This window comes from Halyomorpha halys, unplaced genomic scaffold (assembly GCF_000696795.3).
Source record: "Halyomorpha halys isolate HHAL.00 unplaced genomic scaffold, Hhal_1.1 Scaffold194.1, whole genome shotgun sequence".
NCBI classification, from domain to species: Eukaryota; Metazoa; Arthropoda; class Insecta; order Hemiptera; family Pentatomidae; genus Halyomorpha; species Halyomorpha halys.
Window position 1 is genome coordinate 1846153 of NW_027108392.1, and position 26621 is coordinate 1872773.

The window sequence follows — 26621 nt, forward strand, 5'->3', positions numbered from 1 at the left end:
GTTTTTTTTATTTTAACCTTAGTTCTTTTTTACTTCAACGAATATACCCTTATTTTAGTTTTGGAATAATCTGACTTTTGAGTAAAAAAAAAGTTCAGATTATCCGGCTTCCAATGTACCACTTAAACCTACAAGGTCTTGGGTTCAGCAATTGATGAGCTAATACTTTCTTGAACAAGCTGGTAATGTAATCAGCATACAAGCTCATCCACCAAGCTTTCCACAACCCATTGAGGGGTGATGTACCCATTTTTTTGAGACTGTGTCCCAGGAGGATGCCCCAACCAAATAAATGATCATCAATTAATAGGCTAGAAATCATACATGGACATAGTAGTAAAGAGTCCATAACCTTCCTTTCTCACTTCACTCCTCTTATATTACAAAAATTACTAATCATAATTTTAGATTTTTGTTTGAACTGCTTCATAGCATAGTATTAATTAATACCTCCAAAGATGGGAATAAGTTGTTCAGCCCTAGTATATTCTATGGTATGAAATTGTTTAAATAATTACAAAATTTAACTGTAATAAAAGGATATGATAGCTGTTCACCTTGACAGGTATAAAGGAAAAAATGAAAATAATTAAGGAAAGAAAGATTAAAAAAAAAAAAAAAAGAAATAGAAGAAAGTCAAATTAATAGATTTAATCATTTTTATAATAAATTAGTACTACACAAGCAACACTAAAATAAGTTTCTAAAAAAAATAAAAATTTCTAAAACCTCAATAAATCTATGCCCAAGTATCAAAGTTATAGGCCATAACAATAGGCACAAATAATTCATAGCTAGAGTTATAAAACTATAATCACAATAAAACAATTTTTAAAAAATGGAAGGACTCAATTTTAGGACAGGAGACATGCTGATGAAATTTATGGGTTATGAACGAACTTGTTCTTGCATGCGACCCCGCCGTTCCATTCCTCCTTCCCTAAGCATATAAGCTGGTTTGTAGCAGATACGTCCATCTTCATCTACATATTCAAGAGCAGGGTTTGGCTTGGTATTCAGTGCATTGCCAAGTGATGTGTACCTGAAACCATATTTATAAACATGGAGTTATATTCTTAGAACTTTCTCTGAGAAAACAATAAATATCATCTTTTTATATTTTAAAAATAAGCATACTTTTTATAAATCATATTCTATATTATTTTTAAATAATTCGTGTTTGACATTTGATTGACAAGTTAAAGGTTAGCAAGTGCAATAATAATCATGCATAATTGCTGTGTATTTTTGGCAATAATTTTAGCTCACATTACACGTCTATATTAGGACAAATAAGAAATGAAGGAGACAAAATGAAAAAGGTTCTCACTTTAAAAAGATATAGAGTGAGTGTTCTAGAAGAGATAGATGAAACAGAATAAAAAGTAGTCTCTATCAATGAACACTTGATCTAAAATTTAGTTCAAAACAGTGGTACACATTATAAATAAGTTTACACTAATCTGTTTATTTTATTTCTAGGCTACTACCCATGACCAAGTTCTACTTTAAATACTTGTATAAATATCTACTAAACCTAAAACTCATTCATTTATTAGAAATATTTTAGATTCCCAATAATATTGTTACTGAATTAATAAAATATTAAAATTTAATAATCACATTAGACAGCAATAAAATGATACCCATGAATGATTTAGGCATGGTCTATATTGTAAAAACAAGTATACATTGAGGTACAGCGAACTGAAACAGAAAACTACGAGTGGTTTTAGGTTTTTTAAAATATTGTTTAAAATAATAATTAAAAGCTATAACATTTTATAAAATATTTCATCACCTATTTTTCCATAACAAAATTTCTTTTAGCGCCTTATCAACATTTAAAATTTTTTTATATAGGGTGATATTGGTGTTAAAAAAAGTATAAATAGAACAAATATAAATAATTTTAAAACTTATCATAAGGATAAAAGTATTTTATTTCTCTCCCTCAGTATCTAGTTTTTATAAAGTAATTTGTTCAATATTATTTTGCAATTTATCTAAGATTTAGCTGTATCTATGGTGTTAAAATAAATTAATAATTAAAAAATATAGCCAGTCCTTTCTTCAATTTCAATTAGTGGTAAGGCAATAAATGCTTCTGAGTGATCAAATGATGTTATAGTAGAATTCTATATTAACATTGAATTAAGTTGTGCCAAGTGGCATATTTTATTTTTGTTCATTTCTTCTCCAATGATTGTGCACTCTTCTTCCTCCTGTAAATTTTCTAATCACATTTAATTTACCATCAGCATTAAAACACTTAAAAAAAAACAAACTTTAAAATACTAATAAAAATTCTCTAAAAAAATTGTAATGGAATGTTTTATTAAAGTTTATAACTTTTTATTAACACTTCAATTGTTATTTTGAAAAACCTATATCGTATTTCACACACGGCCATATCGGCATAAGCTGTCCCTGCACATGCTTCAATGTGTGCTGTTTCCTTTTGTTATATATTTTGCAGAAACTTGTATGCCCTATATTGTGCAACCCTATGTCTCAATGTGTGGTTAGTAAAAACAGTTTAAAAATTGAAATATATGTCTCTAATTTCTATTTTCATACAGTATGATCTACTATTTTTATCCTTCTTTTACTGAAGGAAACTTTAGCTTTTAAAAACACTGAAATAACTTATCAGATAATTTCCACTGTTTATGACGACCAGTTTGTTTTCAAACAAATCTTAAAAGAAATAACTTTTTAATAATCAATTATTATAATATGAAATTAAATCCAAAATCTCAACCAACCTTTTTAAATATCAAAAAGCTTCTTCCACTGATGATATAATTAAATATTTTTACAAATATGGTCTGAATAAATTAAAACAAATATTTAACTTATGGATCAACCATAGGAATCATCCATGAAGAACTTGGTTTGAAAACCAGAGCAGTAACAGTTTCCAGCTCTTCAACTCTCACGTTATCAGAATACCGAGCAATCCTCTCTCTCTCTTCTCTTGCTCTCTTAAGCTTCTCCAATTCCATAATTTTTTTCTGATAAAAAGAAGTCGGCCCTTCAACTTTCTTAACCTTTTTACATTCCTTTTTCTTCCTGCCTCTTTCAAAAATCTTTTGTGTAACTGTATAAGTAATACCAATTATAAGGGCTAAAAATGGTATCAGTGATAAATAAAGGTATTTTACAGAGCGCTTAGGAATAGTCATTTTAGGAATCAAAACATCTTTTCCATCAACGAGATAACATTCAAATGTACTATTAATTTTATAAGTGTCAAAAAATGTTTTACAATCAACTTCAAAACCACAGCCATGAATACTAGCTTGTAACGGTAATAATGAAAATCTTGAGTCATTATTATAAAAAGCTTCAATTTGGGTACATTCATTATCTGGATTGGTGCAACTCTTCCAACATGAAGACCAGTCACATTGGATACCATATAATGTACGAATACCATTTACGGTACAAGTAACAGAATAGTATTTTGCAAATAGAGATTCCAACAATGGTTCTAGAAAAACAGCTAATGACACACAGCACAATATGAAAGAAATGAGAGTGAAAATAGAACAAAACCTTATTTCAAGGTCAGGAAGCCATTTAGGAATATTTAACTTCATTTCTATTCCCTGGTAAACTGAAAGAATAAACTATACAATAAGAATTTACAAACTTATACCATAATATGTCACTGGAAAATGAAAATCAGAGCAAATAATCACTTAAACAGACCTAGCTAATTATCCAAGGTAATCTGTTCTTCAATCAATAAAAATAATTAATCTAATTGCTTCATAACTGAAATGCAGAGATAAGTGAAATACATTAACAGAATTAGAAGTCCTGTCACTAATTTTTTTTACATATTTATTTTATAAAAGAAAAAAAAATGTTTTTTTTTCATTACTACTCAGTAAATGTAAGATACAATATAAATAAATAAGGAGTGTAAATTCACATAGATGTTGAAAATTTTTATAATATTGTTCTCTAGACAAGATTTTTGCCCATATTTGGTAACTTTCATTATTGCCAAAAAAAAAAAAAAAAAAAAAAAAAATGCAAAGCATACATATTTATATAATCATAAAAAATTCAGATATTATATGTATTATATAATTCCCTTTAAACAGCTAAACATCACAATGCTTACCCTCTGTCATAAAGAGGACAATAAGGGACATGCAACTCTTTTAAGTAAGTCCAAACATCTTGAAATGTCCAATCGAGAATTGGTGATACTCTTACAAGACGGGGCCAGCCTTCATCAGTTTCCTGAAATATTTTTGATATATATTACAAAACTGAAAACCTAAACAGTAATGAAATAAATTTGTATATGAATTTATTTAAAGTACAAGAGCGTTAGAAGGTTTACAGCATCTAAGTTAAGAATCTAAACAAAATAAATTGCACCATTTTGCATAACCTTCCAAAATTCTTCCAATTGAGAGTTCCAAAAAAATGCAATAGGTGATTTTCAACTATCATTTGCAGGGCAGTAATTATTTGCCTTTTTTTTTTTTCATAATTTAGAGGATTTAACATAGATTATAAAAGGATAAGAGATTTTCTAATTACATTGATTCTTCCCCCCCCCTTTTTTTTTTTCAACGACTTCCATGGTTACAGTGAGTTGGTAAAAATGTGCAAATGGCCTTTTTTTTTTAGTTCTCATAATGTTCAAAGCATTTTCTAGAAGAGTAAATGTGCTAAAATACAGACAAAATTGAATAGATTGGAAAACAAGATTTTTCCTCAATTGTTTTACTATACAAAAAAGATTAAATTAAAAATATTTTTATTAAGAAGTTCACCTTATATTTTACAGTTTATTTCAAAATAGTGTTTGTTAGCTTCCCAATTTTATCAATGACATCTCAGTCATAAAGATAATATGGAGTACATATATATTTATTGGTACCCTTTTGTCCCACACAAATCTAACTAAGGAATGTACATGTACCAAGGTGAAATGGAACAAACAATGGTGGCCACAAAAATAATTATTAGTAACTATTATGAGATTAGAGTAAAACATTTCAATTGTTTGGACCTGCATATGCTTCCCTGAAATACAAAATATGAAAGTAGTTACCGCTCGTAAACTAAGTAGAAACCCTATTCTCATGAAGAAGACATGTTAGGTTACTGAAAGACACATATACATTTCTTTTAGTGTCCTTGACATCAGTTATCAGATATTGAAGAAAAAAAATAAAAATTTGTGGCTTCAGATACAACTGGTACCATTTTTCGAATCATTTACACATTAGCGATCACCTTAAACAATCTCTAACTATCATATTCTTGATTTATGGTATATAGTCAACCATTACAAACAAAACTTAATGTTTGGTAGGCTATGTTAATTAATTTAATTTAAAACATATATTAATTTAATTTAATTCTTTTGTTTGGCTACTTAAGTTTGAGGAATAATTTTAATCTGTAAAAAAGAGAAATAAAATAAGAAAATAATTAACTTTTCAATTTCTCATTTAATTTACACATTTCAAATACTCCTGGTCTAAAAAAAGTAATTTTAAAAAATTTAGTTCTATTATTTATATCCCCTATTTCAAAGGACACTTCATGCTAGTAACTCTATGCATTCCTCATAGATTTAGTCATAATTTTATTTTGAAACAACCAGTCTTTTTTTGATAAAAACCATGTCTGTTGGTAGCAAAAACCTGAATTAAAAATGCCATAATTGGGCTTTAGCATGGCTCTTTCTCTCAAGAGATATCCAAAAAAAAAATTATTGGTGATGCATGATATTAATTTGCCTACGGTAACTTACATTTGGTTTGCATGTCACAACACGTTGGTATCACCAAACATGAGAGTGTTAAATTACCAAATCAATTTTTCCTTAATTACATAACCATATATAATACAGAAATCAACAATAAATGTAAAAAACATGGCTAACCAACAAGATATGATAGCAACAAATTAATATTACCTTTCCTCTTACCCCATATGTATTTAATATAAAAATTTGAAATAAGAGAAATTTTTATTTAACTAGATCATTTTTTTTTATGTTAAACATTTATGGTAATCTACAGTTTGCTAGTTATAATTAAAAATCTTTCCACAGTATTGGAAAAACTTAAAGTAATGTAATTAATTTTGAGATTGTGATTGGAGATTATCAAGGAACTGAGAACGTAATTTCTCAGAACTAACTTTTAGGTAATTTTTACATTGATGAAATATTAATGAAAAATCATATAACGAAAATCAATATCTTCCCTTTTTCCTCAGATGATCATAATTCCTGAATGATGTCATGAATGTCGCAATCACCATAAAGACCTAGTCTCATCTGATTAGATAAAGCAAGACCATAGATAACTAGTAAGCTTAAACATAAGACAACTATTGTTACTTATAACAAAGAACCGACAAAAAAAAAAATATGCCTTTATGTCAAGAAAATAATGAATTCAGAAAATCAATTAAATTGGTTTTTCAATTTTATCTTCTTTAAAAAAAAAAATTTATTTCTTAAAACAAATTTCATTATTTAAATTAAAAATAAGAAGTTTATTTAGATAAATAACCAAAGTATTGAATTCTTCTAATATAAATTTAACATATGAAATTGTTCTAACTAAAAAATAAATTGTATAAAAATATTACATATACTAAGTAAATTAAGAAAAATCTGCTGAATTAAAAATTCAGTCTAAAAAGCTTTAAAGAACTTGAGGATAGTATTAGTTTATAATTCAGGCAAATAAATTGGAACTAATGAATTAAATGACTGGGAATCATTTAATTTTATAAATTACTAAATTAAAAAAAAAAAATGTAAATAGTAAACCTGCATATAATTTAAATTCTTGCAGTTTGGGTCGTTTCGCCTAACACCCATGAGACATGCTTTCCAATTACTTCCTTCCTCTTTTACTAATGCATGAAGACTTTGCTTAATAGGGCCATCTCTTGTAATCAAATTGACATTATACCTACAAATTAATTTTATAATTATTTAAAGATTCTATCATAATAAGAAACATTCATAAATACTAATCTAAAACAAAGAATACATAGGTGAATTAAAAAACAATAAAATATATCATGTAGAGGTGATATGGTTCGGAAGATAGAAATAAAACAGGATAGCAATATCAGAAAGCATTCAAATAAGAGGGATGATAAACAATGGTTGCTAAAGCTGAAACCAGGATGCAGAGGATATAGAAGAATATACTCAGAGAAAGTGTAGATTTAGACCAAAATATAAGATATAAGTTCTCAACAGAGAAGACCTAAAGTTAGCTCCGATAGGTAGGACAAAATAGGAAAGAAGATAGAATCCTAAATAAATTGTCAGAGGAGAAATTACAAAAACTACGGGAAGACAGAAATTACACAGCCTATAGTAGCTAGACAACGTATAATCCCTTGGAGTCAGGAAATGAATGGATGATACAGAGGAATAGGAATATTAGAGGAGGCCATAAAGTGGAGTTTTTCAATTTACAGACTGAGAATCCCAGGTTTACATACATGTATATAAGATGAATAAATAGTAATTTACACGATATTAGCTAAAATATATTAAAAAAATGTAGTGAGTTAAAAAAAACAAACATTAATATGAAAGAAAAAATTATTTCAGAAAGTATTGAATATAAAAAGTTCTATTAGGGCTCAAATTTTTGCAAATTTACTCTAAATTAAGGAAGGTATGAATTTGAATACTTTTATCATATAGTTGGCAGTTTTCAAAATATTGAGCACTTGAAATAGTAACTCTTTAAGAGCATTCACTGTTTCTATTGTTTATTGCAAATAAAAAGTAGAATTATTTTCGGATAGAAAATGTGCATTAGCTGTTGAAAAAATAAAGTGTACTACAAAAAATATAATTTTGATGCAAATTTACAAGGAACAAAAAGGGACACTTTTAATGAGTATAATTTTTATACCTGGATATAAGAGAATAAATAAAAAAGAAAAAAAAAATGAAATCCATTCACTGTAAATAGGTTTCTAGGTAGATACCTATACTACCTAAATGCACTGTATTATATTGGCAATGGACATCATAGTGGAGAGAATATTAGATTCCTTTCAACATCTTAGAGGATATACATCTCCATACTAATATTTGTTGAATAACAAAATTTATGGAATGTATTCGTTAAACTTTATTAATTCGCATGTCTAAGCTAATAGTAATACTTTAGGATTTATTGGCTATAAACATAAAAATATAAGCTGGTCATTACAAAAAATTTGCCATATTAGGCATCCCTGTGACACCAACATCCAGTGTTAAACTTTTTACTATTGTCTTTTTCAAAAAGTTTTGAATCACAATCCATTAAAAGAAATTAGTTTACAATTATTTCTAGGTCAACTTACAATTTTACAAGACCCTGGTAACAACCTATTCTAGCAATAGGCTACCAAGTGCCACTGATGCCACGGTACACTCATCAGATGTCAATATATAGGTTTTTAGGTTATTTTGTACTAATATATTACTAAATAGATACAAAATCTTAATACTTAATAAATATGAAAAAGGTTATTAAAATCTTGGTGTGTACAAATATTACTGAATGTTATTCATTTAATTTGTGCTGAACCACAAACTAATTGAAATCTAATGCAATCATAAAGTTTGTATGAAGTTTTTGCAAAGCTCAATAAGTCAATATTAATGTTAATTGTATTTCAGACAACTAACACCAAAAAGTAACAACTTTACTTCTATTTAGAATATAAATGTATGTATTTATGCACAATCACATACATACACATAACTATAAACTGAGGCGATTAATTTCAAAACCAACTCAATCCATTCTAAAAAATTTTACAGGAGAAACAAAATATATATGACTGTGCCCTCTTTGATCAAGGTGATTCCATGATTCGAGTTCGGAAATTGAAGTAATTTTGGCCAATATAGCTTTACCAGGTGATTTAATGTACATAAAACTAATGAATGATATTGAAAATTTGTGAAAAGTAAAATAAAACATTTTCTTAAAAAAAGTGAATTAACTGCACTGGTCTTGAAACTAATTGTGATTAAAAATTCATCATATGTTTAGTTCAATTCTAACCTGATGGCACTGAGATGAATGAAGTCCTCTATTTCTTTAAAAGCATGTTGAGGCCTGAAATATACTCCAGTTATACTTGGATATGCTTTCTCTCCATATTTCTTTAGCATTACCGAGTGAACCAAATGAAGGAGGGCAGTGCAATCTTTACCACCGTTGAATGATATGAAAATTTCGTCATGTTTGAAATCATCAAAGCATTTTTCTACCGTCTGAAACGATTAATGGTAAAAATATATAAATTAAAACTATTACAGATGGGTAAATAAACTTTTGAAAAATGCAACAAATACAAGTGTCTTGCAAATCCATAGGTGTTCTCATTAAGCACAAGATTTGAAATTCTTTAGTAAAATTGTATTAAATTAAATGCTAAAAACATGATACTAGAAACATAGCAATACCATAGTATAATGTATAGGAATGATAACAAATGCACCATAAATAACTACTATTACATAAAAAAAAATATATGTTATTTAAATTCCTTAAGAAAAATAATAAATATTAAGGATTATTAATGATTTTTAACTTTAATTTTTATTTCCAAAGCCTTTTAATAAAATAAAAGACAATGAATGGTAATCTTGTGAAATAATGTTCATTGAGAAGGTTTAATCAATGTTTATGTTAAAGAATGCGTTTAAAATTATATAAATCATTAAGATAATAAAAATTCTTTTGAAGTAAATAGGCCAAACCTGAATAGATGCATTGGTAAAGGTAAGAGATTTCATGTTCTCAAGCTTCTTGAAAATGACCAGGAAATCAACAAGAAATATATCCTATCCCCACCAAACTACAATTTTAGGAGGGGATAGTGAAGTAGCATAGGGGCAGGTATCAGAGGAATAATTATTATTATCAAAAGAAAATGTGATAAAGGTGAAAGTAAGCTTAAGTTGTCAATTATATGCCAAAATTATAGCATAACATAACACTTTTAAAAAGTTTTTAAAAATATATAATATGGGAGAGAACACCAGTCGAAAACTATAAATCTAACATTAAGAAATGAATATTGATGATAAGATAATAAAAACCATCGAATCATTATTATTCTATTAGTAATAATCAAGATTACTACTATCACAAAAATAAATGATAAACAAACAAAATTTAAATTAGTACAATAATTGTCTTCAGAAAAAATAAAGTTTTTTTTAAAATGTTGTACTTCTGATTGGAAAAAGTTCTACAATTTATCAGTAAATCACTTAAAAAATGAAAGGGTTGGAAAAAAAGCATAAAAATGAGTTTATTGCAACAATTAACAGTATAATTTTATTTAGCTAAAAGTCAAACCTTTAAATATCAAAATTTTTTTAATTTTTTTTTAAAGTGATATACTTATCTATTTAGTACACACTAAAAACCATTACAATTAAAATTATTTTCAAGAATGAAATAATTTTTTGTACTTTGAATTGATCAAATGTACTATATATGATGAATGTAAAAATTGTTCTAACTACTATATTTCTGATAGCAGGTCTACTTAATTATAGAACATTGTACAGATATCCACTAAAAGTAGATACAGATTTTTTTATTTTTGAGAAAGTAACTTATATATTTTTTTCTAATAACATACTTGAGGCTATGCTAGAAGCAAAATGGACACTTGAACTTGAGTGGCTTTTTGCATCTATTGCCTCAATCACTTATATAAATAAATTCACAGTACTGTCATTAATGTGATTTTTTTTTGTATGTGTGTATATATTAATTTCAATCAGTTTACAGTAAATTTTTTTTCTGAAACAAAGTTTCAAGGTTCCTTAAAAAAAGGTCTATATGCTGAGATTTTCTATATTAGTAAGTTATCTTGTGTATTTTTACATCTTTTATATTGAAGATTGTTTTTATTCAGACCATCAAATAAATTCAAAAGAAATGTCAAGGTTAACTTTTACTATTTATGTCAGAAGGAAGTTAATTTCATTCAAATTATTAATAACCATAAACTTGAAAAATTGGTTTAAACACCAATTTTTATTATTACAGAATGTAAATATAACTTATTTCATAAATACAGACCTATATGACACACAATAGAAGACGGACTGTTAACATGCAATATTAAGAAAGTCAATTCTGGAAGAGAGGACAAAAAACTATGGATGTCTTTCAGAGATGAAGTTACTCGACAAAACTTGATTTAATCAAATATGGAGAATAATAAAATAACTGAAAGAACATTGAGAAGAAACTGAGTACCAAGGAATAGAGCTTTCTACTCTATGAAGTTAATAGTGGTTGGCATGGAAACAACACAATGCTGATGACACTTTCACCTTCCATGGCTAATCACAGTCTACTAAATTATTTGAGGTACTGAAAACCTACAATTCATATATTTGAATATAACAGTAAGAATATTCAACTTAATGAATTTATGCAGCACATAATTTTGTTAAGGTAATAACACTAGTCCATTAGAAAATTAATTCATTTACAAAGTTATAAAAAAAAATTAAGGAAAAACTTTAAAACCTAGATTTAATGCAAAGATACAATTTAATAAGTAATCCAGTAATGAAAAAATTTTTTTTTATCTCTCTCAATTTTTCTTTCTAATCATAAAACAAAATGTATCAATAAAAATGTGGCAAACAAATTACCCAATAAAATGAAAAAAACTCAAAATATTTTTAACTTATAAAATAAGAAATACAGAAATGTAACTGTAAACTAACAATAATGCTAAACATACTAAACAAATTGATACAATTAATAAGAAACACTATGATAAATAAATAAATGTATTCAGATAAATAGCAAAGTCAAGATATGTTAGTACAGAAATAAAATATTTAACAAAAAGTAGATAAAAACGGAATCATTATAAAGTCATTTTGAATTAAAAAAATATCATAGTGAAAACCTGTAGACAAGCTTTCTCTGTTTTAAAAAATAAATTTGAATCATACATTATTTTTAACATTTGCAGATGACTTGATCGCAAACTACTTCTTCAAGAGAAACAGTTTTATAGTACACTTTGGCAATGAACGAAAATCTAATAGATATGTTGATAGCTTCAAGCCTGCTATGTACTATATCATATTACTATACCAAGTATGATAAACCATATCTAAAAATTGTTTAATTATAAATACAAACCTGAATTGATTTTTCTAGAATAGGTCCAAAATCATTTAATTTATTTGAATTAAGGAGTTTTAATGTATTTTTGTAAGCATTTCCAAGAAGATCTCCATCGTTAGCTATCCAGTTTTCATGCAATTGTGAAACTAAGAAGGCATGAGCTTTATTCACCTCGACCATGCTTTCAGATTCTAGTGTAATTAAAACTCGATAATAGTCATTGTCATATTTGGGGTATGATCCAAATTGGACTGCTGGACTAAATTTTTCTACAGCACCATTTAGAACATCTGTAATTTCCTAGAATAAAAAAAAATCTACATAAATATCTTGACAAGTTTATTGGTGGGATTATATGTATTCATTAACTAAACTTTGTAAGATTGCTAGCAACATTAATTAATATTGAATAAATTGAATCTAGATATTCTATTTTTAGATAACAATCAATATCAGGTGGAAATTGTAATTATCACTCAATAAAATTTATTTTTTTATTTGGTACAAAACAATTTCTGCAATTTTCATGCAATAAGCTATATTGAAACTTAAAAACTATTTTCGCAAAAAATAATTAAAATAAAAACAGGCAATGCATAGAATGTTAATTTACATATAAAAATTATACAAATCTAAACTAAAAATTTCATACCAAATAATGTTTACTTGGACCAAAAAAACAAAACAAATGATATTTTTAAACTACATAGGTACTATGGAGAGATTTATACTTGTGTAGATAAAAATGGCTGACAATCAAATTTGATTTTTTGGGGGAAGAAACATACTTTAGTTGATTACCATGAAAAAATAATAATGCATATAAGTACAAATTGATTCATACATGATTTTTAATTATTTGCTTATTATTAGATAAGTCAGATATTTTACTGTTATAAAAACTTCATTTATATCATTTAAGAACAGATGATTTTAAATTGATAAAAGAAAACATGGAAGTATGACAAATATAACCTAAATTTTTCTTCATTTACAACTAAAGAAGTATTAGTAATGAGTGATCTTTAATAGTTGTAATTACCTCTACCATCTGAGGCAATAAAGGTTAAGATACTGAGGAAAACTGGACTCTACATCATCAAAGAGAATGATTCCCCTCAGTTGGTAAGGACAATTATCATAAAGCTTTCAGAAATAGTTGGAAGGAGGCAGTAGGTTCAAACCATTTTAACATCTCATAGGGAACAGTGAAAGAAAAGAATTTTAATTTGGAGAATTCTTAACGATAGAGATGGCATGTACCTTTTGTCTTCCGAAATCTGAATTGTCTAGAAGCAAGGGAAGACAGAAAATAGAAAAAAGAAGATTATCAATTGGTGGTGATCTGAAATTAGTACTAAAAAAAAAAAAAAATGGAACACTGGAAGGGTTAATTATTAAGAAAAACTTGGTTATATTTTAGCAGTTAAAGTTCAATCTGTAACTTCTTAAGCTTATTTTGTACTGCTAGCATTTTACGATTTGTCAGTATTTTAAAATTATCGCAAGCTTAACAATGCAGCTAGAAGTTATTTTAGTCCTCCATCATATTATTTCAGACAAGTAGGTTGGTAGGCCTGTTACATGATGAATAATTGTATTCAATATTGATTGTATATGTCTTTATTTTGCTTAATCTCATCTGACAAGGCTCAGTAATTTCCTTTCCTTTCTGCAGCCTTTTGTTGCTTTTCAGCAGTACTATCTTCTTTGTTTAAATAAATTTAGAGGTACATTTACTCAACAATTTTTCAATGTTTTTAATAATAATGTTTACAAAACAATTTTTGTGGAATCTAAAACAGGGACATCACTAAAATACTAGTTATTTACTTTTAGAGTACAGTGAATAATAAAAACTTTATTAATTCCGACATAGTTTCATCTCAAACTCTATTTAGTGAAATCGCTTACACATACATAAGTGAGATATCAATTTTTTTTTTTTTTTTTTTTTTTTTTTTTTTTTTTTTTTTTTTTTTTAAGCAATTCATTACAAGGTTTATGATAATTGATTTTTTTAGTAAGTATAATGAAATATTTTGCTCTGTTTAAAACAAGAATGATGGTATTTAGATAGTTCTACTAAGGATTCTACAAAATCTAAATTTTGTAGAATAATAAATTATTATGCAAAAAAAATAAATTCAACAGAAATGATAAGTATTTTATGTAACCACAATTCTGGAGGCCCTAATGACCTTTCCAGTTGGAGTAAAGATTTCAGTGTCTATTTTAAAGTACCATGTTAATTCCTAGTTGGTTAAGGCTAGTTAATTTTTATTTCATGGGCCAAAGGACCAAGATACCAACTTGTGGCATCCCTCCACCAACACTAATAGTAGTATCTGTAATTTATATTATAATGCATTTAAAATAACTCTTGAGTTTCTGCTGCATTCTTCTTTCATTTAAATTTTATTATAATAATATTATGTAAATTGATCACATAATGAGGGGAAAACGAACTATTTCACTTTTTCTTATGTTTAGAACATTATCTTGAAATAATTTATTTTTTAGCCTTTAAACATATTCTTCGACAGCGATTTTGAGCCATTTAATTTCATGTCTGCCATCCAAAAATCTGACATAAAAAGTCATTACTCATTTAAAAAAACAAAACAAGTTACCTCAGTTTTCAATTATAATAGGATTTAGTTTTTCATTAATTATAAGTATGTCAAATTTAAATTTAATTATCTTTTTTTACTTTCATTAGGTATCCCTACCAATAAAACTAAACATTTGGGACCACTGCAGTTACAAAATTGTGTAAATAAAGTTTTTCTAATATACATATAATTGTATTTTTTTTTTCTTTTTTTTTTACCCTCTACCTGGTAATTTATGACAAAATTTTTATAGAATCTAAAACATAACCACTACAGGGAAGAACATCTGAAGTTAAAAAAAAAAAAATGTATTGTGAAACCCACATAATGGCTCAAAGAAAGGTAAGTTGACTTTATAAGATATTTGACAAAGACCAGTTGATGAAAATAAGCAGGCAATGCTATTACATAGTGTTTAAATGGGACCAATAATTTGGCCAAAAAGCATGAGAATTCTTGGAAAATTTTTAAAAAATAACAGAAAAGTGATAGCCAGAATCCAGAAAATAAAAATAATAAGAATTAATTCAAATATTCAAGTTTAACACCATCTAAAATCTCAAACATAGCATTTATAAGGAAATATAATGTTTTTTTTTTTTTACCTGTTCTGATGCATTCAAATAAATAGTTTTATTGTAGAAAACTACACCATGACTAGAAAAATAACTTCCTTCAAGAGCATTGAATATAATCTGTAAAAATTTTGGCACTCCTGGAAATATAATAACGTTTTTCATAGTGACAACTGGAAACTGCCCTTTTGAAACAGAAGTTTTTGGTACATCTGGATATAGCACTACAGCTGACTTAGGTATTGATGTTAATTTTATAGTAGCTGCATTTTTTCCTTCTGGATCTTGTGTAAAATAGGACCAAAACTTTACTATTTCTTGACTGACAACAACTTTTTCCCCAAAAGCTGCTGCAACACCTTCGTATGTTACATCATCATGTGTTGGACCAACACCTGCATAATATTTAAAAATAAATTATATATATGAGAAATTTTTATTAAATTGTTAAGTAATAAAAATTTGTAATATTATTTCTTGTAATATAACCATATATTTTTCAAATATTTCTTTTTTGTAAAAATTATTTTCTTAATTTAAACTTTTTTTTTATCATACCCTCCCATAACAAAATTATACATAGCAAGAATGAGATATGTATACATTGAAGATTTTCCCATCAATTGCCTAGCAGCATTATAAAGAAATTAACTGGGTATGATGAAAGTGGTTTTACAAAATATGGCAAACACCAGTGGATTTATGGAAAAGGGAGGGGCCGCTCTGCTGGTCATGATTGATATGGAGATGACTTTAGGCTGCCAAAGCACTTCACTATTTGAGAACGTTGATCAAAGGGACAATGCTATGCCACCTCCTAGATATTGGTGGAGGGCCGATCTCCCAGAACAGAGGGTTTGGACAGTTTTTCAACCCATCAAAGAATTTGATGTGTTACTGGACTATGAACTCTGGTACAGTAGAGAGTTGGAGCTCTTCTCGGATGACAATATTCTGAAAACTCTTTAGCCTGTCCAGGGTTATCTTGTAGAGGTGCCTTATTAGTGGTGCGCTATAGAGCAGAGTTTATTGAATTAAAGCCAGGAACTCAGTCTGCAACTTGAGGCATAGAGAGAGTTAAGGTGAAGAAAGCAAGTGGTGCAACTATACAATTTAAGTTAGGCCAGCAAGAGTCTCCCTGGCCTTACTGAAGATGTGAGATGCCTGTTCAAAGTCATGCCAAGGTAAACAATGGAGTTGAAGATTTTCCTTCTTTGTTCCATCAACCTCAAATCGCTGGAGAAGACAGCTCTTTTTAGCAAAGGTACAATGGCATCGATCTTAGCAGTGTTCACTATGATGCCATCCTGCTTTAGTGCTGCTGTGATGGCAACAGAAGCATCCTAACCATGAGCGAGGTCCCGGTTTAGTCTGGTGCTGGAGGTGTAGACCCATTGTCATCAGCATAGACCATAATCACTGCCATGCTTCAGCGACACTACTGGTGCTGTGAAGACCAATGATCCCAGCACAGAGCCTTAAAGTACTCTGGAGGTGGTGAGGGCTGGAGGTAAGAAGTCCTCAATAACTTGTATGATGACAGATCTTCAGTTAAGGTAGCTGCCGATCAGTCAGCATAGGGCGAACCTTGAACTCCTCCAGTTGGCAGGATAGGAGCGGGTGTAAATCGTTATCAAAAGCCTGGCTGCAATCCAGCGATATGAAGGTTGTTCCTCTTCATCTGCTCTACAAAAAACCCTTGGATTTTCACCAGGTGATGGTCGCAGGCAACACCTCACTGGAACCCAGTCTACTCCAATGAAATAACATCTTCTCTGCAGTGCTCCATGAGGTGGTGATGCACCAGCTGATCAAACACTTTGTGTGAAAGGGGGCTTGAGCGGGGATTGAGCGATAATTTTCAGCCAAGTTGTCTTTCGTTCCTGATTTGAGGAGCGGTACCATGATATGGGGAAGTAAGAGATGCGCATAAAGGAATCAAAGCTTTTTAGAAGGAATATTTTACCCTTCCTGGGAAGCATTTTCTGTAATATACAAGGTATCCCATCATGTCCAGACGCCCTGTTTCCCTTGGCATGACGTAGTATCACCTGGCCATTGACGAAGAAAATGAGTATCTCATTTGCTCTTAGAGGTCTAATATGAAGACTCATGAGGTCTTTGAATAGAAATAAATATTTTAAGGTCCCCTTAGTCCAAATAATCAAGTCTCCCAAAATGGTCTGTATGAGTGTTAAAACTAGTACAAAAACGAAAAGTTCTATGAAACTAAAATTACACATGGTTATGACAATAGTCAGATTTTACTTCCATTAAACTATCTATAAAGTATGTAGTAATAGAATGTATTGATATTCTAAATTTAAAAAAAAAAAAAATGCTGTTTTGAAAATAAGTACAATGATTAATCTCATGTCAAAGTAGGATAGTAAGTGAAAGTTGTGTTATGTTGCCACCATATTTTTACAAAGACCGAATTAAAAAGAAAATTAAACAACTCGAGCTTTCAAATGAAACCTGAAATCACAGGAGGATGTAAATCAAATTTGTTCAATAGTGATCTTCATTTGTAAATATTTAAAAACAGTTTATCTTTAATACATTTAGAATATTACAACTAAAAACATCAAACTGTTAAATATTTAATTATCTACCTCCTGTTGTGATAACTGTATCATATTTAGATGAAAATTCTGCTACTTCTTTACATATTTCTTCCACTGAATCTGATATTATCGACACTTTTTGCAACTTTATACCAAGATTATGAAGCCTTGGAGCTAGAAAAGCTATATTTTGATCTGCTACTTGTCCCTTCAATATTTCATCACCAATAACAATTATTCCAGCTGTCTTCATTTTACAATTCCCTAAACAATTTCACCATTGTTAACGATGATTAAAACTTGAATGTTAAATAGATATTAAAACTCAAGAAGGAAAAATGCCTATTATTCTTCAAACAGAGCACATATGAACAATAAAAACTATTGTAACTAACTTTTCTTAATGTAGTGATAGAAGAACTAGTCTGATTTATCAAAACTAATAATGTAATGATAGTGGACCATGGATATTATATGAAAGATGGTTAGGGATGTGGTAAATGAACAACACAAATAAGTAAACACTTATTTAATTAGGGTCACCTAACTAACTTTCTTAGAGACTATTAGTACTAATGCTTAAGACCTGCACCAGTCGCTCTGAAATTCTGGCCAAAATGTTGGCAATAATTAAATAAACTTTTACTATGTATTCTTCATTGACTGCATCCTAACCATCTCTTCATATTAATGATTTTTAATTAGGCTTAAGATAGTCCATAAGTAAGTGAAATATGGTCTTTATCACCTTTATGATTAACAGGATTGGGTTCAACCTTTATGTGGGTAGTTTCTGATAGCTTGGAAGTGCAGTTATGGATGATTTGGTTGGGAAAATATGAGTTTTGAGGTTGGGTTTTGTTTCATCAATATGGCAAGCATTACAATTAGGATTGGAACAGGGTAAACTATATTGTCCTCATTGAGAAAAATGCAGGATCTGGACAGAGAATGTATATTATAGTTCTTAGAAGGTTATTTAACTGCCCTGACTATAAAGTCTAAGTTATATAAATATTTTTTCATTACACCAATCCTTACTTTCACTAAACTTTTTTAAGTATTAAATTGCATCAATTATATCAATTAATAAAAAAGAACTACTTACTGCATTTTTACTTACCAACTTTCCTAACATGAAAATTATAAAAATGCACTACTATATGCCTGAATAAAAATGTTTGGTATATCAATCAGTGAATAAGGACCACTTGGATTTTTTTACGATGAGGTCAAGAAATATAATGAATGGTTAATTAATTTTTTCCCATCACTCCTCTACAGTTCTATAGCTTAAAATAAATTACTTACCAACTTGCCTAACATAAGAATTTTAAAAATGCACTATTTGGCACAGTTTTACTCACTAACAATTTCATACTCAGTTGTTCAATTTTGATACATTTGCCACCCTGATGAAATCTACAGATTTGCTCCATACAATTGTATTGTATTTCATTCCCATTATTGTTCTTTCATATCTATATTGTTTACCTTTTTACCCTGTTTCAACATTATATAATTTTATTTATTATTTTACTATCTCTATGTTAGTTTTATTGTCTCAAAGTTTACTTCATTACTTTATCATGGCATGTTAATATTATTCACTTCATAATAGTACATTTAAGATTTTATATACTTTCTTTCATTAAAATTTATAAGTTTTACTTACTATTAAACTTTTTATGATTACTTTAGTCTCTTTTTATTCTTTTTCTTTATATATATTTAATACCTCACTATAATTTTACATTAAGTATGTCTTTCCTACTGTTTAAATATCATGCATACAATATTTAAGTGGGTCATATTATTTATATAATCCACGGAACAGGTCTTCTTTTTGATTTAATCTGTAACCATCCATCAATCTCAACAGCTCAGATGGGTCAAAGTGTTGACTATACTTGATGATATTTAAATAGGATTTTGTTGTGGAAAATTAGTATTATTATTTGATTTGTAAATATAACAGTAGATGGCGACACTGCTCCTCTGGCATGGAATCTTTTTTTGGTTGTCGGGTGTCGGTGTCCATTATGAAACATACTATTGGTCTTTTGTTATAAAATCTTCCCTAAATCCACAACAGATTTTCCCCTATCTCAGCATTGCCAGGTTGGAAAATTTCTCCCAGTATTTAAGTTGCTTTTTTTTTTACCCTCTGGGGGATTTTTTAGGGAGAAGTCACAGGTTTTCTTTAAGGTGATTTTTTTTTTTATCTTCTGCCAAATGTGTTCAATATTTTTATCTAACTAGAAACTTAATATCAAAGAGGAAAAACATTTGTTTGGAAATACACTTTGAGTTTTTATTTTACACCTATTTACCGCGTATCTTACAAGAAATTGACCAGGAGAAAAAAAGTCCATATAAGTATAGAGGTTTAATGTTTGGAACGATTGAGGAAGAAGGGAGAAGTGTGGCATAAAACAGTATAATGAAATACAGCTTAATAGAACTTATATCACACACACTCAGAGCCACACAATACATTCCCTCCAAAAATTGCTATTTAATAAAGTACTTTGACAAAAAAATCATCAATTATAGTTCAAAGAAAAGATTTTTAATAATTCATATCAAAATGAAGCCATATCAATAAATAAATAAAAATTAGTTTAAAGCAAATAATTGGTTTATATATTACAATACAATTTATTTCTTTTTAGTTTTATAACTTTTGTTGTTACTTATAACATTTATAATACTCCTGTGTTATTTTTATATTTTATTTGATAATTATACATATATATATATATATATATTCTATTCATTTCAACTTCTTTTAACTTACTTAGTTCATTTTCAAATAACTTTATTATTTTATATGTCATCTTATAGTCTTGCCATATTTTACAATGATCAGTATCGTTTTTATACAGCCCTAAAGAATTCCTCTAATGTGGGTCAAAATGTTGGTTTCGAATAAATAGTTACTTTACTATAAGAGAACCCTTTTTTAACCACCATCTTCCTTAAATAAAAAAAATGGTTGTAGCTCTATAAATGTTATAGTAAAAACTTTACTAAGTAATTTTTACTAAATTTTACTCATATAATCATTATTAAATAATTGTATTACATTGAGTAAGAAAATAAACTCTTGTTATAATGCAGTAGTAAATTTAAATTTTCATAATACTTTAATCCATATATTGATATTGTATTATTATTGAAAAAAAAAAAATGAATGGGGGTCCACAGCATTGTTTTGAGCTGGAACCATACTCAGCAGACAGTAGCTCTGTTGTTGCCTGACGGTTACTTTAGTTCATTTTAATACAGCTACTTTCTTTAATTTTATTATATATATATATATGAATCATAAGACAGACACTAATATATATAAATCCCTAATTAGCATACTACATTATTAGCTGACACTTAATTATCTAATACTTTTTGTTTTAAAATTATTATTTTTTTTCCATTGGCACGACAGACCATGGAGGTCCTAGGCCTCGTGCGATGTACTTAAGAAATACTTCGCACGTTTCCTGACATGGTTTTCATAGGGTGGTCCGTCACTCCCCCGCCTATTTTTGCGAGTGCCACCCATTGGCTAAAATAAATATAAATAATAAAATATTATTATGTATGAAAAAAAAATGCATTAATTCATTATTTTTTCAACCAGAAAAGATATCTATAATTATCTAAATACTTAGTTATATAAAATAGAAAATAAAATTCCTTATTCTCTATATTATTAGAAAAAAACAAATATTAATCAAACCTCCCATTGCTATTTTCAAAATGCATTCTACAACAGATAAGTTTTTATATAACAAAGGACTTCCTTCTAAGAAACTTTTAAATAAAAAGGTGAAAACTAACATAAGTTAAAATTGTAAAAATCAACAATGTTAAAATACTAAAAAAAAGAAGTTATTCATAAATGTAGAAATAACATTCACTGTTTGCCAATACCTCATAACAAACAATTACCAAGAAGTCTTATTTAGTCAGAATAGGGCAATTAAACAAGCAGCTTAAAATTTAAAACATTTATTTATCACAAGACCAATTTTCAAGTTTGTTCAAAGCTTCTTCTTCATTTCGTTCAGTCTGTCTATAACTTTCGATTCTTTGCGCATTTGAGGCCAAACTATCTGGTTTATTTGGTACTTCAACTGGAGTTTCATCAAATTTCGGTTGCCGAACAACCTCAACTAGGTTTTTCAATTCTTCATCAGCTGTATTAATCTTCTTGTTTACAATGTCCTTCAGCTGTTAAAAAGGAGACATAGGTCCATTAATTACATAGGTGTAGAAACAATAAAAACAACAGAATTAATGAGAAAATTTGTAAAATCAAGAGTAAATAATTACTTTTTTCAGCTGTCCTTTGACTGCTTGAGCTTTTGCCTTGATTTTAATGCTTCTTACATGATTCACCTTAAATGGATTATTCTTCTTTTGTTGTTTCTTCATTGTTAATAGCACCTACACAAAGAACAAAGCATTTAAACACATAATTTTTTCCCTTCTCTTTCTGTTTCTGCGTCACGTTTCCTATTACAAAGAATATTATCTGTAAGTAATAGCGTAACTCTCATCATTTTTTTGTTCGGAGCAACATCTCTTACAAAAAATACATCCAAAATTTCAGTTTCTAGCTTTTGGCCAAAAGCATCTTCCACTGCTTTTAATGCAATTTCAGAAGGATTACTAACTCCTTTCGAAAAAGTATAAACATATACTTTGGGGATAGGAAGTAATTTTATATGCTGCATTTCTTTTTCAGAAAAGAGGTTTTTAAATGAAGGTAGGAAAGCAGTTGCATGTCCAGGAAGATTCATGGCAATATGTATAGAATAATTTCCTGGTTGAAGTGATAGTAAATGAAGTTTCACTTCTTTTTTAATGAATTCATGTCCATCTTTATTAAAAACACTGATGTTGTCCTTCAACTTATTCAGTAATATGTTTGTCTGTAACCATTTTACTGAATCAGGGTTCAGATCATTCGCCAATGTGATACAACCCCTTTTAGCGGCAGGAATAGAAAATGGGCCAACACCAGCAAAAACATCATAAAAAATATCACCTTTTTTTAGAAATTCTGAAATTCTTTCATGTTCAGTTGACAATCTAGGATTCCAATAAACTTTAGAAAAATCAAACTTAAAAATACATCTATTTTCTTTTACTTGGGTGACCATCTCATAATCCCCGCAGAGTACTTCCATGTTAAAGTTTCTATAAGTGTTGTCTATAGTATCTATTTTATTGACAACAGAGCGTGCACACTTAATTTTGTCCAATAAAACAGATCCAATTAAATTTTTATAATCACTAAGATGCTCACGTAGATTAAGATGAACTATATGTCCAACTAATGAGTATCCAGAAACAGCATCAAATTCAGGAGGAATCACAGATCGGAGAATTTCATCTGCTTTCCAATTGTCATAACCCAAGTTGATATCAGTATAAAAAAGAAACTTTTCATTTATACCCAAGTTTTCTAACCTAAGACAGTCATCTTCCAGATCACTGAACTTATTCACTTTTCGGGGGTCTAGAATAGCAATTTTCGATTCCTCTTCAAATAAAAGATCATTCTTAACTAACTTATCTAACACAGATTTTGATACAACAGTTATCGGTAAAAAATTTTGAAGCTTAAGAATATAACGTTTTAAAAGTTTTGAAGCACTCTGTATTGATTTGTAAGGTAGGTAAAGGCAAGGCACAGTGATGGTTTGTTTAAACTTTTCTTTATCTAATATTTTCATACCTCTTACATTAGAAGGGGGTTGAACTGAATGATCCATGTTGGAATGTATAAATCTCTTAGGCAAGGTCCAAGAATTATTTGTCTCTGCTTCTTTTAAAAACTTGTAAGAATCAAGAAAACTTATTGAAACACTTTTTATCTTTGGTCTCCATAATTTCCACATCTGCCAAAAAGATATTTCTAATACTAGATTTTATCAAAACCAACATCCAACATGAAAATTAGCAAGCTAAACCTCCAAAATTGCATTAATCAGTAATTAAGCTAAGTTTAAACGGTAGCTATGTATTTTTATGTATATTAGGCACCTCACTTTGATATTAAAACATGTTTGACCACTTGAACATACCTAAAGTTAAACTAATTACAAAAAACTGGGATCAACTTTGACGAAGACCCACATGGGCTCACAACAAATATTTGAAAGACTTCGTAAGGTTATGGAAGGTAATGCTGTTTATAAATAAGCCTTGATGTTTACGGTCGGTATGTAGAATATATATATTTTTAAATATACATATTTTTAAATCAATTAAAGTTTAAAAAAATGAACAGTTTTTAAACAATGTTTTTAAAATGTTTATCTTAAAGGCTTTTTTGACCATAAACATGACTTAAGTAAGGTGAATCACTCTTTAGTGTATGTTCTGGCGATTAATAAAGGACAAATAGAATTTGATTCCATCCAAGAATATGAAAGAAAGTTTATAATCGAATATATATCATCTCACCATGCTTCCTGGTATTGGTGTATTTGGCACAGGTAATATTGTTAAAGTTGTTGTTCCATTCCTTCGTGAGAAAGGTTTCAAAATTGAAGCACTATGGGGAAGAACTTTGGTGGAAGCAGAAGAAATTTCAAAGGAACTGGATATACCATTTCACACAAACAAAATTGATGATGTATTATTAAGAAAAGATGTAGATCTCATATTTATTATTTGCTCCCCCAATTTACATTCCCAAATAGCTGTGAAGGCACTAGGTATTGGGAAGCATGTTCTTTGTGATAAACCATCTGGCTTATGTCAGAGTGAAGCCTTAAAAATGGTCAGGGCATCTCAGTATTATCCATCCTTGATTTCAATTGTCAATCATAGTTTACGATTCCTTCCAGCATTTTCACAGATGAGGAAAGCCATAGTGGATGGTTATTTAGGTCAAGAAAATGAAATCACTGTGGTTGATGTTCGTGTCCAAATGGGAAGTCTACTTCATGATTCATATGACTGGTTATGTGATGAGACTATGGGTGGAGGTGTCTTAACTCTAGTTGGTAGTCATGTGATTGATTTGGTGTCTTTTTTAACATCACAGCGTGCAGTGCAAGTTCATGGATTGGTACGCACTTTTACTAAAAATACTGAACACATTCAAGGTATTAGAAACATTACGAGCTCAGATTTTTGTGCATTCCAAATGCAGATGTCAAAAGGCACTATAGTAACTGTTACCCTTAATACACACATTCCTGGAACATTCAGTCAAGAAGTACTAGTTTGTGGTAAGTTAGGTTATTTGATTGTTAGAGGAGGTGATCTATATGGATTTAAGGAAGGTTCACAAAAAGAAGATGTTATTTATTTGGATGTCGAAGATCTTCAAAGGTCTGTGAATATGATGAATACTGTGGCTGCTAATACCATTCCACGTCCATATATGAAAGGGTTGTTTAAGATGATGGGAGCCTTAAGAGAAGCGTTTCTTCCTGTGGAAGATAAGAGAGGTTGGGTTAAAGAACCAGTTGCCCTGGCAGCTACTTTTGAAGATGGTCTTTATGTACAAGCTGTCATAAATGCTTTAAGAAAATCTAATATCAACAAAGAATGGGTAAAAGTGTCTATCATCACCGAAGAACCTGATCCTAATCCGATTCTAAGTGCAGCTGTTAGAAGGAGTGGTATATCAATTTGATATAAAAAAAATTGAAGCCCTTTTCACCAGATATTTTATCCGTCCAGTGATCTGAAATTATTATTAATTTATATTATATTTTTTTATTTTGAAAATTATGATGGTTGATTTTAGCTTACTATTTCTTAGAATATATGTCTACTAATTTTTATTGTTATTAAATTGTCCATTTTAGTTTCATTACTTAAGGTGCTTTGATTTCAGATAATTAATTAATTTATAAACACTTTTTTATTATTTTTAATTTAAGATGCATGTAAATTAGGTAAGTTTTAGGCACAGGACTAGTAAAAATATTATTACTCTAACATTTTGACATAGTAACTATATCAACAATTGTGAATTATTCAGATAGTAAAACTTCCATGATAATGTAGTATTTTTGTTACAAATCTATACTGTGTCTGTTTTTATTTCTAGTCGCTCTCATTTACTTAGTGAGATAATGTACTTCATTTTTAGTTTTTAGAGAAATAAGGCTGTATAATTGTCTTTGTTATTATTAACTTTTAAAACTGAAATGGGAACAAGTAAATAGTATTATTTGGAAGTATTGTTGCATTTATTTTGGTTGTGAGTTGTATTTGTATTTATTGAATTACTTCAATTCATTAGTTTTTTTTTTTTTTTACTGTATTTAAATTTATTTTAGAAATAAATATGTTAGTTCTCTTTTGTTTTTTAACAATGATAATTATCATTAGAACAAATTTGTGGTCCAACTGTCCTGTCCAATTAAGGTATATATATATAATTGATCTACTTATCTCTTGGGGTCATTCTTCCTGAAACATACACTTTTTGTGACCAAAATAATCAATTTTGAGACCTGACAGGTTTTGTGTTAAAGGACTTTCTGGACCACAAATATACAACTGCATAAATATATTTTATTCAATAAAAAATGGATTAGAGCATGTTCATATGTATTAACAGTGTCATTTATTCTCTCTGTTTTTATTTTTCTCAATGGTACATTGGATTTCTAATAAATTTGTTAATTTAGA

General features: G+C 28.7%; 3 protein-coding genes and 2 long non-coding RNA genes across 9 annotated transcripts in view; 3 read left to right on the forward strand and 2 right to left on the reverse strand.

The window, feature by feature from the left end:
• Positions 1 to 24226, reverse strand: part of LOC106679316 (FAD synthase) — a gene marked incomplete at its 5' end in the record, with an annotated part of 27847 nt that extends 3621 nt beyond the window's left edge. The window contains 9 exon segments of one of the 5 annotated variants that reach the window (XM_024358824.2): positions 901 to 1042; positions 4139 to 4260; positions 6824 to 6968; positions 9084 to 9295; positions 12210 to 12494; positions 15415 to 15779; positions 18000 to 18215; positions 23701 to 23863; positions 24050 to 24226. In XM_024358824.2, the coding sequence (XP_024214592.1) occupies positions 901 to 1042; positions 4139 to 4260; positions 6824 to 6968; positions 9084 to 9295; positions 12210 to 12494; positions 15415 to 15779; positions 18000 to 18215; positions 23701 to 23863 (1650 nt within the window). 5 annotated transcript variants of the gene reach the window in all.
• On the forward strand, positions 11367 to 15067 carry LOC106679318 (uncharacterized). The gene is made up of 3 exons (XR_010843227.1): positions 11367 to 11504; positions 12037 to 12164; positions 14917 to 15067. It is a non-coding gene; the product is annotated as an uncharacterized lncRNA (long non-coding RNA).
• On the forward strand, positions 12923 to 14054 carry LOC136795602 (uncharacterized). The gene is made up of 2 exons (XR_010843228.1): positions 12923 to 13319; positions 13397 to 14054. It is a non-coding gene; the product is annotated as an uncharacterized lncRNA (long non-coding RNA).
• Positions 22410 to 23698, reverse strand: LOC136795605 (tRNA (guanine(37)-N1)-methyltransferase). Its single transcript, XM_067046721.1, has one exon. It carries the CDS (start codon positions 23696 to 23698, stop codon positions 22424 to 22426), a length of 1275 nt encoding a protein of 424 aa, XP_066902822.1. The 3' UTR covers positions 22410 to 22423.
• On the forward strand, positions 24197 to 26621 carry LOC106679317 (glucose-fructose oxidoreductase domain-containing protein 1). Its single transcript, XM_014418410.3, has one exon. The coding sequence runs from the start codon at positions 24433 to 24435 to the stop codon at positions 25612 to 25614; it is 1182 nt and encodes a 393-aa protein (XP_014273896.1). The 5' UTR covers positions 24197 to 24432; the 3' UTR covers positions 25615 to 26621.

What these genes read in the sequence shown, in the direction of transcription:
- LOC106679317 (XM_014418410.3), top strand. Translation starts at nt 24,433, where the DNA reads ATGCTTCCTGGTATTGGTGTATTTGGCACAGGTAATATTGTTAAAGTT.
- LOC136795605 (XM_067046721.1), bottom strand. Translation starts at nt 23,698, where the DNA reads ATGAAAATATTAGATAAAGAAAAGTTTAAACAAACCATCACTGTGCCT.